Below are 14602 nucleotides of genomic sequence, written 5' to 3' on the forward strand. Positions count from 1 at the left end.
CAAAAGGTAAAATTTCTGCCTCTTCTTTGCAAGTAGCCCCTTCAGGCAGTCAGGGCAAGAGCATTGGCAGCACCTGGCTCAGCATATCTGCTCCTGCACCAAAAGTGGTCAGCAAAGTGGCATGAGATTAAAGCTCAAATTATGAACATCATTGCTATTAAATATAGAACTCTTGCAGTCTCCCTTGAGATTTTGTAGTAAAACTGAGCAACATCCCAGAGAGAAACCCTGGACAGTCCCACTTCCCTGCAATTAATCATACCCTCCTAGGCTTTCTCCTGTCTTTTACCTGGTTTTTAATAGACTCATTCTACAGAGGTTGAAATGTAAAATTTCCTACATTCTCCAAACCCAAAAAGTATTTATGCATTTTTTTAAAGAACCTGTGTAGCTCCAGTACCAAAACTCTCCACTGTTTCCTTTTGTTACAGCAACCCAACAAGGCCATTCCACCTATTTCTTCAGTCCCTAAGGAAGGAATACTTTCCTTAGCTGAATTCAGGATTAATTTTTCTCAAGAATCACAAATTCTGGCCCTTCCTGGTACTATTTCTGCTTTCATAAAGGTCTATTGATGAAGTGTGGGCACTGGAAAAGTATTTCCAGCCCAACAAATGACTTTGCATTAGACTGTGGCAGTTTGTCTGAGTTAATGGTTACTGTTGGGATAAAGAGCTCTGGCTCAGACACACAGATGGCTATGGCAGCAAGTGCAATCAGTCACTTACTTTCCTTAATATTCAAGTCAACAACAACATTTTACACAGCTTAACAAGCCCTGGAACGCAGGAGTTTGGCAGGAGGCACAAGCCGAGCATATGGCTAAATGCATGCTGCCAGCAAAAACAAAATGAGAGGATATATAACAGGAGAGCCTTCTTAAGCATGGAACGATTAGGGAGCTGCAAGAAAAATGTAAAAGTGATGATAATCATTAATAATGCTGAATTTGAACAGAGAATCATTAGCAAAATGGTGGCACAACACAGTTTACTGATTTGCTAATGTAATCACCGGCTCTTTATTCATGTGATTTATTTTAGTGCTGATTTGGTTGCACAAGGAGTAGAAAAGACAGTTGAAATTAGGTTTCAACTATTCTCTATTTCTTGTGACTTCAGATATTCAAAGTTAAAACCTATGAAAAAGATGTGTTGCCACAAAGCCCATTACACCAGTCCTGCCCTGGAGCTGAAATGGGCAGATTTTTCTTAGGTGTTTGACAGAACAAGAGGTAATTCAGCAAAGCATGAAAAAAATGCAAAATGCCACTATGTCCTTTGCTTTCTTCAGTTTTGAAACTCAGCATTGTACCCTTCAGGGACTGTTTACTTATGGCTTCAGAAGGGTTTGTTTGAACACACAGTCTGAGTTGTCAGGCCTGTGCAGCAATGGGACCATTCAGAGATGCTGGGGAAGCTGGCAGGGCATCAGGTTGTCAATATAAATTTCAGCTGGGCTTGGAAGCAGATGAGATGTGACAGCTCCTGATCTGTTCTTGCTTAAACATCCTTTTATCAGGGTCCTGCATCCTTCAGGTGTGAGTTCCACAGCAGTCACTGAACCCACTTCAAGAGCCACATAGTGATGATCCAGGATCCAGCGCTTGGACTCCACGATGGAGAAAGAGAGACATGATGTTTTCTAGCCTCTTTTTCCTGTTTTAGCCAGGAAGAAGGAAATATGGATATGCAGTGATCACCTATTTGACACTGACTGGTCCTTGAACTGGAGGGCCAACATGAAAAAGTGTTACTGACTTTGCTGTGTAAAGGAAAGAGCAGCCCTGATTTTTTTACTGGAGAAGCCAGTCACCCACCCGTTGTGGGGAAGCTGAGATAGAACTATTAGGAGACAGCATTTGTGTAAAATGAGTCATCCCCAGCTCTGCCTTTTTGTTTATGGATTAAAAGGAAGGAGGGTACATAAAACAAAATGATTCATAGCCAAGTCTTACTCTGTGCAAACCCATGCAAGAAAATACACAAGGAGGTGAAACCAGAGATGGAGCAATCTCCAGTGTAATAAAGGAAGCTAGAGACAACCCTTCCTATTGCTACTATACTAACTACATAATGAGGTGGAAAAGAGCCAGTTTCAACCACTATTTTCTTCATAAACTGGGGGGTTCCTTTAAGGAGAGAACATAATAAAGCAGCATATTTTTTTAAATGAAAAAAAAAACACAAACCTGGATAAATGCAAATTGTTTTCTACGTGGAAGACAAGGTCTTGCCTGTTTTTCTGGCAAACAGGACAGTCCAAAACAAGTGCAATTTCCAGGAGAGGAAGCTTCAATTTCTTGCAGTAAAACATTCCACTGCTGTTTTCAGCAGTTCTTTGAAACAGCTGCTGTGGATGCCAGAAAAAGCCACTGTGTTCCTGTGGGCTTAACGCATCTGCAAGTTAATTTTTCAAGAAAAGGCTCACAGCTCTTCTGTGGGTATCTCTACCTCTTTTATACTGTGCATTAATTGGCAATTCTCCTTCCTCCTCACTTGACACCCCAGTTATCTGCCAGGCAGCCCCTCATTGCAGCATGGCTGGTGGCTTCTCCCCGTTCTCCTGAGACTCTATCAGGAGAGGGTTACTTATTTATTTGTATTTCCCATCACATGCAGGCTGGCCAGCTCTGCTCCATCTGTTTGAGAATAATTAGTTGCAAGGGATAAACTGAAAGCTCTAACACTAAAGTGTACCCTGAGCCAGTAAAAGTTTCTTCAGTGGAGAATAAAGTATTCTCACTGTTTCTGTGGTGACTAACACAGCATACACTTACCCATCTGTCTCCTGTCTCCAAGAGAAGCTGAGGTCAGCTTTCTCAGTGGGAAATTATCTGGATGGCTTTGAGCACACATTCGTGTTTTCAGAAACCTTTTTCCTTGGTCCATTTTTCTTCTCAATAATATCCATTTATTTCAACACTTAATCCTTCCCTTCTTTTCCTGACAGACTGAAAAATCATTCCAAGTTTGATTCAGACCATCTTATTAGCATAGTGCAAGTGAGGAGCAAGGTTTGTGCAGGATGCTTGGCATGAAAGTCAAATCCAGGAGCAACATCAGCTCAGCTGACAGGGGCAGGTACCAGGCTCTTCCCTCTCTCCATGGAAAGAAAACAAAGGAGGCTGAGGGGCTGCAAACCTTTGTGGGAGCTGCTGCAGCAAGCAGATGGACTCAAGCACATGATCCCCTTGCATGAATGACTTTGGGTTTTATTTCTGTCCTGTGGAGAGCAGTTAGTTACTGCAACTGATAGAAATGGCTCCCCAGAAGACTAACTGCTTAAAATCATGGAACAACCAAAACTGATGATACATTTCTGAAGGCTGCCTGGCTCTAGAAACCTGAGGCTCATGGTGGAGCTGACAGAATGGTATACAAGTAAATAAATCATCAGCTGAAAGAATATGTTGGTTTGTTTTTTTTTTAATCCTATGTGGAGTTAAGCTTTGCACAGTTGTGCCTCATCTGCATGGTTTACTAGAGCAATTTACAGTGTCTTTGACTTCATATTAAGACTCTGACTCTCCATGTGCTTAACTTTACACCCCAGAGTTATTTTATGGAAGTTAAAGTGACCAGTAAGGCACTGAAATAATTGCAAGTTGTTGCATCACTGAAGCTTACAAAATTGACAGAATCTTTCCTCTTCGACTGAAAACTCAATCTAGTTTTTTAAACAAACAAACAAACAAATAAAAATCAAACCAACACCAAAAAAAAAAAAAAAAAAACCAAGCCAAAAAATGCTGGGAGCAATTTAAAATATTCTTTTTCCTAGAGGAATCTGTAAAAATAGTTGTTTTCTCCTCTAGCTGGGAAGCTCCAAGAGAATATTTTATTTTTCTGTCCCTAAACCCAGCAAATGATTAGTTGGTTGCCCATTAACATAATGGTTTCTCAATGCCTCCATTTGCACAAGGAGACTTAAAAGGTTTTTGAAATGTTAGAACCTCACTCTTTTGGCTACTTATTTCAAATAACCACGGGCACAGAAGAGCTTACATACATTAACATATATTTACTTAAATATACATCCATATAGACAGCATTAGAAAGTCTCATCTTCCCTCTATTCCTAAGGGGCAGTGCCTAAGGGTCCAAGGTGCAGCCTGGGCATGCAGAGCCACAGCCCCTTCTCAGTGTGCTTGCTGAAAATGGGGTACAAAGCCCCTTGATCACCACTTAGGAAGGAGGCAGCTGGACTGGATGCTCTCAATAGCATCTGCAAAGCTTGGGAAAGTGAAGAGATGAGTTAGCACTCATCTGAACACCAGGTTAGGTGAGAACTTCCACGCACCATCCACTGTGTTATTCTCCCCAACGTGGCTTCAGTTTCTGGCATTCAGTCCCCTCAGCTGCTACAAAGCCAGGATGTTTCTTTGACACATCAGCAGAGTTGTGATTGGTTTGAACTTAAAATAGGCCCTGGGAATTAGTGGTATGAAATCATAAAACCTGGAAGTTGCTAAAGCGAGAAACAAATGGATCTTTTTGAGTCAACATCTTTAATTGCTAATGTTTCTGGGTTTTTCTCTCTTGGCATTATTCCAAAGAAAATAGTGGATGAAGTTAGAAGTTATTTTTCTCTTCCTCCTGTGCTGATGAAGTATCAGGGGAGATGCAGCTTAAAGGAGGCGGCCACTCCACAGCTGAGTCCCAGCTTTGGGCACTGTGTGCATCTTACAGTCCTCATCCTTTCAGGTAATACCTCTGGTATTGTCCAAATCAATAAAGAAGGTGAACGGGGAAAGGTCAAATCAAAGGCAAGGATGAAAAGGAAGAGATGGAAAAGGACTGATCTGGCGTGCCTATGTTAAACCCACCAACAACTAATAAATACACCAGTCAAATGCTGAGCTCAGATATACAAAGTTAGTTGTATAACCTTCAAACTCATGCTATTTAAAAAAAATAAAAATGTTTAGCTTAGACTGCTATGCCTTATCTAATAAAATGGTTTTCACTTTATATCATTTTCTCAGGTTCTCCTGGAAGGTTGCAATAAGTCTATTTATCAAAAAAACTGGGACAGTTCCTCTGGGAACATAACAGTCAGAGTCCTATCATCTACTGAAACTTCATAATGTGCACATACTCTCTTGCATCTCCACTGAACTACAAAACCTGGCTGTCTGCACAGTTTGTTGAAGCCTTGGATCCCAAGTTCCAGTCCAGAGAAAATTTTTACAGCTGAGTTGCATAACATCCTGACAAACTGTTTATAATGGAAGCACTGACAATTCCTTAACTGTATGGTTACAAGTGCTTTTTTTTCATCTCCTTTCTGTTCAAAGACTAATATGAATGAATGGCCTGGGAAAGAGGGTGATGCAACAAGTGAAAACTGAATCCAAAGAAACTGTCTAACATTTTGAAATGTAATTAAAGTGTGTGTGTGTACATATATTTAAACAAGAAACAAAGCTGTTACAACAGGAATAATCTAACAAAGATAAAACCAGAAGGGAGTGGTTTATATAAAGCGTGACTTGCTAGGGAATTAATTTAGCATTACATTATGTTTTCCTATAAAAGACATCTTGAACCATAACAGCAGCTGCTAATATGGTTCATTTATCACATAAATGATGTCATCCATTGGGTTTGACAAAACATCTTTCCAAGTAGCGACATCTTCCTCTCCCCCTCAGTCACTGTGTCCAAAACCCAGGGAAGCAAGACTTTTTTCAGCAGACTTCAAAAGACTTGGAATTCAGATCCACTATGAGCACAGTGTGACCTCCACAAAAGGACAACTAAGAGCTGGAGTGGCTCCAGCATGGTGGCTGAGGGTTGGAGCTGTCTGAGCCCTTGCCACCTGGCACCCACCCTCCACAGCTCCTCAGGCCTCCCTTGGCTCTCATCAAGCCAGCAAATCCACCTCTGCAAATGTGCTCTTTTCCATCACCATGTTGGCTCTCTCTAGCTGGCACTCAACTCTCAGGTAGTCACAGCAGCCTTATTTTGGTTGTCATCTCCAGGACTTCACTGCTTCCAAAGCCCCCAGCATCACAACAATATCAACAATACAAACACAACCCCCCTGACCTCACACAAGTCATGGGTGAGTGGAAATTTCCCCACTTTTATCTCTGCCACAAAGACTTGCAAAGAAGCACAGGAAAATCTGCAGATACTTCCATGACTTGCAGGAGGACAGAGCTTGATGTCCACAGAGCTGCCATGTAGAGGACACCCTGGCTCCTGCCTCCTCATCTGACACTGCTCAGCTTTACTTGCAATCATGACTTTGCCCACATCTTAGCAGACTTCAAGGGCTCCAGATAGGTTCTTCTCTCCTCTTAAATCAAGGGGAACATCTCTAGCTGCACACAAACACACGTTTGGGGACATCCCAACAGATGCTCTCACCTTCCCTGGTGCACACATGGTCCCGTCCAGCGGGGGCCCTTTCTTTGTTTTGCAGAAGTAGGGGTTCTCAGGGTGGCTGCACCACAGCTGCTTGCAGGGATCAAATGTACGGAACTGAAAGGCAAGGGAGGAAAAAAAATATAAATCAGAGTGGACACTGGTTTGAGAGTTCCCACTGCCAACAAAAGCTACAGCTTGATGGGGTTTTTCCTTTCCCAGCTGTAAGATGCCAGCTGCTATCAGTGATTCCTGAGAAGCACAGGGGTGTCTGTGGGCTGAGCATACCTGAATTTTGATGTGAAAGAGCCACCAAACTGCATTTGGTGGAATAAGGTTGAGCAAAAATAGTTTTACAGTAGTGACCAAAGGCAGCCTGGTCAAAGGAGAAGCAAGCTGCTCCAGATGGCAAGACACATGCTGCCTTTTCCTACAGATTCCCCAAATGTTGCTGCTTCATTTGGCAAACAAACAAACAAAAAATCTTTGAGTACTCTTGGAAGAGGGAAATGAGCTGCTCAGACTGTAGCTCAGGTGCTTCGTTCACCTTCTTAGGAGGATGGAAGTCTGAGCTCTGGCCCCTGAACCAATGAATAAGTCAGCATTTTACATAAAATACAAGAGCTTATATAGGAGAGGATGAGAACCACCCACCACACAATATACTAAAACATGTCTGGATGTGCTTTTGGCTATTCTGAAGAAGATTTAAGGCTCTGTCTCCCGCAGTCTGGAGAATGGCTGAAAGAAAAGAATCTTTGGCTACAATGTTCTCCAAAGCAGCATCAGTGGGAACTGTTTCAGGACACAATGCTACAGCTGATGCTTTAAAGGTTCTCATCCATTATCTGGAGACACCACTCAGCAAACACACTCCTGCAAATGGGAATCAAAGCAGAAATGTTATGTGCTAGCAGCTGCCACACCAGCTGAAATCATCTCTTTCAATTTAATATTTTGACCTACTTGAGGAGCTGGAGGGCAGGAGGCTCAGCCCTGCTGAAGACTCTGCTTTCTGAGGCCAGTCCACTGAGAATTGCATTAATCTTGCCTTGCTTTAATTTAGACTTTGTCTCCAAGTTTTTCTGGTACAAGAGAGCCAACCATGTCACCAAGAGTCCTTGCAAGTTGCTCTACTCCCTGTCATGCTTATTTTCTCTTGCTAGGCATCAAAATGCATCACACTTTCCATAAAATTGGATCATAAACTGATACTGCCCAATGTCAGCATTACAAGATGTGACACCAAATCCATCTCCTTCACGTCTGGGTGGGAGTTTTGCAGCAAAATAACTCTCTGCCAGCAACAGGAGGCTCAGCAACACTGCAACCTTCTTTGCTTGAATTCTACAGCTATTTATGAAGCTACAGAATCATTATTTCTGTAACTGCAGTTTAAAAAAACAAAACAAAACAAAGCACAAAGATACTTAAAACAGCTTTGTCAACATTCAGTTGTTATTCCTTGCTTACAGCTAAGTGGGCACATCTTTTCTCCTGGGATTCACTACACTACCCCTATTAAGGACATTTCAGAGACATTTACAACACTCCTGGATGAGAAATAGCAGAAGCCAAAGTTAAGTACTCACAGCTGTGCACATCATGTAGCCCAAACCAAAATCAAACCGACACTGCTCATTCATGGAGTAGTGAATTCCTGGCAGCTGGGGAAGGGAAGGCCAATCGTGTTCGAAGGGATCATCACGGAGACAATCATAGGAACTGCAACAGGCAGAAATTACAGGAACAGATGGGGCTGTGAGACTTGCAGAGTGTTTGTGGTTTTGTTGCCTTTTTGTTCCAAACAAAATAGAGCCTATGATTTCTCTGGTCATGAAGAGCAGCTAATATTGCAATTACACACACATTAACTTTCTCATGTTCTAACCACCTTTCATGGATTCTATATAATTATTTTTTTTTAAGCCCTTCCATTGTAATTTCCATTTAGCTTCCAGGTAAATTCCTATCAGTCTCCACACTCCCTATGTGAATCAAAGGAAGAATCCATGTGAGACCAAGAAGAAAAGAAAGTTTAATTAATTTTCCATTTGTGGAATTTCTTGCTGCTTACAACTGTCTTTCAAGTGAAGTTTTAGAAGCAGAAGCCAGGGAAACCATCTGAGATTACCACTAAGATCACAGTCTTCCTGTGACCTTGTGATTCATGTATTTGTACTTTCCTGACTGCATTAAACACTCAGGTTTGCTCCCACTCTGTTGCTGCTCTCAGCTCCATCCATGTTTTTTACAAAGCTCCTCTTCTTCATGACCAATTCCTCCTCTCTTCCTAAACACTGAGGATAGCTTATTATACACCAGCATCACAGGGAACTGATGCTCTAACACCACTGAATGCTTTACAGGGTATAATCACTGGGTAATTCATAGGACCAGCATAGTCAACAGTGTCTCTGAAATGTCTCCAAGTTATTTAGCAGACATGAGGACACCATGCACAAGTCTATTCTGGCAATCATTCAGGTTGCCTTGAAGATACTAAGAGTTGAAAGCAGAATTTTGAGGTTAGATTTACTTCAAAGAAAACCATCATTCTGCTTTGTTATAAGATACTTAAAAATAACTGTATTTAAAATAATGTAAAGCAGCCTTCCAGGCCAGATGATTTTATTTAATGGCTAAAGCTACAAAGGATCTTGCTAATTGAAACAATCACACTTCCCTCACAATGATTTTACTCCTTACTGCCACACCTAAGATATCAAAAGATAATAAAAATATTGATTGACAAAAAGACTGACTCTTGTTTATTTCATGTCTTTTGCTGCAGTTTTTCTTCCTCATTTTAATTTTTTTCCCAGGTATCCAAGTTTTCCCAATTTTTTCCATACAACTTGCACATAACAACAAAGGGAATGTTCTTCTATGAGAGGCAAATATGTAGTCATAAACATCCCTTTGTCAGGGAACTCCAGCACAAGTCTAGTGCCCAAAGTGTCAGGTTCTAAGGGAAGGCAAGGGACATGGATGAAGCTGTTTAAATATCTTGTGAATTTAGGGTACTTATTGTACTGTAAGTATTGACTGAAGAATTAATTCTAGAACCACACTCTTTCTTTAGCTATCTATTGAAGTCAAGAAAAGCCCTGATCACTTGAAGGGCAGAATTTCCTCTTTAGGCAGCACCATCTTATCACTGACAGCCATCATGAGCAACAAATGGCCCTTGAAACAAATTTGGTGTCTGTAAGATAAACACCACACTGCTGGGTAGTATATATACTCCTCCAGCTAGAAGTTATGTTATGGAGGGAGGAATGTTATCAGTGAGATAAGTAATAGTGTCTTCCCCTGACAGGACAGCATGCATACTATAAGTGTCCAGAAAATGAATAGCTGTAAATTGAATGAGAACTGCTTTAAATGGGCTGAAAGCAGACTGGAAATTTGCATTATTATTATTATTATTTGCAATCGATGGGAAAACATCTCGTTCCTAATGGCACGGGGAGTTGTCCTTCCGTTGTTTTATTCAACCCCAATTGAGCAATTACCAAAAGAAGGAAGTACAAATGCTAGATGCAGAATTGTTGTGACATGCTCTAACCCAAGGAGAGATTCTGCTTAACTGCTACTCACTGGAGATACCGGTTCAGCTCCTGCTGGCTGCAGCGGGACCAGTGGAAGCGGTGAAACGCAGCTTGCACAAGAGGGGCCATGATGCTCCCCAGCCGGACCTCATCCCCACATCTGTTCCCTTGCCCGTCGTGCTCCATGCCTAAACTGTCCAGCACAGGAAAGAGACAGCACAGTTTCATTACAGGTGAACTTTGAGTGTCCAAGAGATTCCACATCCCAAATGTCACCATCAGTGGTTGATCTCAACAAGGTTCTGAAGTCCCAAAGTCATGAGAAGTCACATAGGGTGAGACCAAAGGCTAAGGAGTTAGGCTCTAGTAGGTCACACACAGAAGCAATGGCCCTTGAGTACTTTCAGGTGATGAGCTTAATCCTCTTCCAAAAGAGACTAAAAATGACTTCTGTGCACATCCATTGGTGAATTACTAGGGCTAAAGTAATCTTTTTCTGCATTGAGGATCTGGTTTACTCTCCAGGAATATCAACATACTCATAGCATTATTCATACTCCAAATCTGGAGATATTCAGAAGTTTAATTTTTGAAACGTCACACCTTAGTTTAATACTAAGTTACTTGAAATTGTAAACAAGTTCTTTACAAGAAAATAATTAAATAAATATGCCACACTACAAGCTGGTTGAGAGGAGCTTTTGTGTTTTTGCCCAGTAGAAGTTGCACGTTGTTTAACCGTGAAACAGCCTGGAAAGTGCTGGATGCTTTCTAGAAAATTACCTCAACTTATATTTTAAATTTTCTTTTTTTGTTTATTATGAATACATTTTCTCCTTTTCTTTATTAGGATCTTATGTATCATGAGCACTGTTTGACTGATGTGGGCAATATCTGTCTATAATTTAAACAAAATTAACAGATTGGGGCTGAATGTTATTTGAGGGATTACAAACATTCTTCAGTGGTATCTCTCGAAGCTCACTGCGCATTCTTTTTAATCCTAATTCAAAAAATCTGAAATCAAACACCATCTGAGTACCAATTCTATGTCTCTGTCTCATTAAGATATGTTTACAGTAAGTTTCAATAAATTTTGGCATTTTTTTGTTTCAAGCTTTTAATAATTCTGCTACAACAAAGAGAAAAGACCCTGCAGGTTTTCTTAGGAAAAACAAAATAGATTGAAACTGTTCAGAAAAAGCCTTCTGGGAACTGTTGATCTACCAAAGAGAAAATGGGAAATCAGTGGGTGTTCTCTGCAAGCAGGGAAACCAAAATGCTCTGGAAGAAACCAAAGCTCTGACAACTGCTGCCCAGCCATTGGTTCTAATCACATCAGTTAGTAAAATGAAAGCATTTTTTATATGAAAAATCTAGAAAAGTCATAACCTTGGTGCTTGGCACCTCACTTCTATACAACATTCTATCATTTACCAGCAGTAACACAAGCAGATGATGTGCTTATTTAATATGGATTATTTTCATGAATCGTATATTACACAGGCTCTAAAATTTCATATTTCATCATTATGAGTACTCTACATATTCACCAGGAGACCATAATGCATCATCCAATCTAATCTTACATCAGCCCTGGAAGGTATTTTGATATTTGTTGCTTTTTTGATTTGAAAATACTAAAACTTAGAGATAATTTAAGACTATAATGAGGCCTTGAGAGAGGTGGAAACTGAAGGCTCCTAACATAAAAGGCATCATTAAAATGTCCTGGATATTTGTCAGTACTGATGACATTATAAGATAGGATAAAATATGTTTGTAGTTCTACTCACACATGTCCAGTTTCATGAGCCACCACAAAAGCAGATGAAAAACCATCTTCATGGTTGAGAGTGCAGCTTCGGACAGGATGACACATGCCAGTGACTGGAGCATAGCCTGTGAGAAACACCCAGAAAATAGCAAGTATGGAAAAGCAATGTCCTGAGAAGCTCTAGGATGAGCATTTGTCTTCTGCTGTGACAAAAAGAGAGTTGAATTGGTCCTCTCAAGAGACCTCTGCCCCCGAACATCTAATGTTCTCCCTCATCTGCATCCCTCAGCCCACTGAACAGTCTTCTCATTGAGAAAATTGTTACCACCTCTAGGACCACCCTGAAATTGCCTTCTCCAAATGGAAATAAAACAGCACACACTGCTGTGCCCCAGCTCCCCAGATCTGTGCAGCTCCACCCCTCTAGGAACATGTAAGCAAAGCCCCAGCCCTGTGCTGACCCAGCAGATCTGGTCAACCCAAGAGGAAAAAAGAAAGCTCTGAGATTTCTCCCCTCCTGTGAACATCTTACCTTGCATGCCAGATGGACCAAAATCTTGCCTCGTGAGAAAGATTGCATGGTCATGGTATTCTGCATGCCCAGTGTCAGGTTTCTGCTGCAAGTAGGCCCAGCGACACACATTTTCCAGGCTTTGTGAAGGGTTCCCAATCTCTATCAGACTCATGGACTGCATGTGCCCAGAAAAAAAAAAAAAAAAAGAGATGCCAATAATAATTTATTAAAAGCTTGGGCAATTTTTTCCCAGCTTGTTCAGGCACTTGACCAGACAGGTCATTTTTTATTAAAAGTCTGTTCTTAATAAAGAAACAATTACACTTCAGAAACAATTTTTAGGAGATCAAGAAAGGAAGAAAATAGCTGAAGCTCTTGGTTAGATTTAATGCAATTTCCATGTTTAATGAGATCTAAGGTAGAACAAAAGAAAAATAAGAAGATATCACAGAAGAAAACAATGGCTATTTTAATGACAAATCTGGTACTCTATTGTGCACTGTGTGTCAGTATTTCTGTGCCACCCTGGCACCAGTTTGCACCATTGTCTTCCATCTGGATATAGATGCTGATGGAGTCCATGCCCCTGTTGACCCACAGAGACTGATCGAGCAAGGGAAGGGTGATACCTCGTGGCCAAGGAAAGAAAATGGCATCAACAGCAGATGGGCAGCACCCAGCCCTGGTTCATCATCTGCTTTTGTCATGAAACTGAGTTGTCAGGGCTGTTTTATCAGACCTTTGAACACTACTGGATGTTCTATTACACATAAACACCAAGTGTACTTTTTTCAGCTGTGTACTTTCAGAAATGGACTTTCCCAATGACTCTTTTGAAGCGAATCTTTATTAACTCATTCCATGTCTGAGGAACATTCAGAAGGTGGCACAGAACTTCCCACTGTGCCCTTTTCCCAAGACACTGCAACTTAGACAAGTGGTGTTGTGGCACAGCTTAGCAGACTCAAATGAGCAAACGTGTGTGAGCTGCAGTGCAAAGGACAAATCTTTTGAAGAAGAAAATGAGAGATATTCTAAAATCAAGCTCCCACCTTTGCCTTTTTTCAAGAGAGTACTTTCTTAAGAATACCCAGCTAATTCTACTTGATACTGTGCATTGCTAAGACTGAAGAAAGGTTGTTGTATGTGGGGTGCTATAAAACATATGACTAATTGACCCAGCCCAGGCTTTGCAGGATTTGTAAAAAATACATATGTGAACCCTGGCTTTTCATTTGCAAAACTTGTATTACCATGACAACGCTGTAATCATAACACAAACCACCACAATTTAGAAGCTCTGCTGTACTGTAAGCATTAACCATTCCAAAATATTTAAACTAGAGCAAAAGCTAGCCTGGGCTAAAACCAAGATAGAAGTACTATAGTTTGTGTTTAATGCAGAGGTATTTGACATGTCCTCTAATTGAGTGCATGATGCAGTTCACAGAGTATTCACTACATGAAAAAGAAAATCCTCAAAGGGTTGTGGGAGAACAACTGGAATTGATAAAATGAAAGTCTGGCAGACTGAGGTCTGATTCTGGCAAAACTGGGATATTACAATTCTGCAAATGTTCAGAAAAACAAATTAATAAACCAAATAGAGACAGAGTTTGGATTCTGATACCACCATGCAATTAAGAAGTTGTAATATAATCCCACACTGGATCATACTCCTTCCAGCCATAATAACCCCATTAAAATGATGGGACAGTTGTGGTGCCTTTATTGCATCTTTGTGTATTTATAAAAGCAGACTTAGACAAACTTTGAGTGACTATTACAGGGTAAAATCCTAGCTCTTCAAGCAAAAATCCTGTTCATTTAAACAAGGTTTGGGCATTGCTGAGGACTTTATTAATACCCATCAGTGGTAAAATAAAAAAAAATTAAAAAAAAAAAAATAAATAAAAAGTAAAAAACCAAAACAAACAAAAAAAAGCAACAAAAAACCATCTCCACCCTCTTGTCATTTCCCCATAGATTCACAAAAGAAATTAATTCCTTCCAGAAGCTTGGTGAATAATCTTATTGCAAGATACAAAAAGCAAAGAATGCTGTAAAATGAAGTTGAAATTTCATGTGTAACATTTGCTAATAGTTAATTTTCTCATAATCACCTCCTCTGTGCATTCTACCAAATGAAAATCATCACATCCAATCAGATGCATTGATCAGAAAACAAACAAAAAGTATGTGCTATCAACATGTGTTTTGCTTAAGGGTATGCAAATATTTGCAAAGAAATCTTTCCATCATCATCGAACAAGCACAGAATATTCTAAAACCCAGTAAAATTCTAAATAACCAGAGCTGTCCTGTCATGTGTCACCTTTTCCTTGTTCCCTTAAAGTAAAACCTTGCAATGGGCCCCAGCACA

The 14602-nt window shown here is 40.5% G+C and overlaps 1 protein-coding gene across 2 annotated transcripts in view; it reads right to left on the reverse strand.

Annotated features, from left to right (window-relative positions):
- Positions 1-14602, reverse strand: part of ADAMTS2 (ADAM metallopeptidase with thrombospondin type 1 motif 2) — a 172471-nt gene that overhangs the window by 23526 nt on the left and 134343 nt on the right. For both annotated transcript variants that reach the window (XM_030459270.1, XM_030459269.1), the window contains exons 6-10: positions 12238-12394; positions 11725-11830; positions 9978-10121; positions 7967-8099; positions 6378-6491 (exon numbers count right to left, since the gene is read on the reverse strand). In XM_030459270.1, coding sequence (XP_030315130.1) covers positions 6378-6491; positions 7967-8099; positions 9978-10121; positions 11725-11830; positions 12238-12394 — 654 coding nt within the window. The remainder of the gene's footprint in view (positions 1-6377; positions 6492-7966; positions 8100-9977; positions 10122-11724; positions 11831-12237; positions 12395-14602) is intronic.

Source organism: Calypte anna, chromosome 13 (assembly GCF_003957555.1).
Source record: "Calypte anna isolate BGI_N300 chromosome 13, bCalAnn1_v1.p, whole genome shotgun sequence".
Lineage (NCBI taxonomy): Eukaryota > Metazoa > Chordata > Aves > Apodiformes > Trochilidae > Calypte > Calypte anna.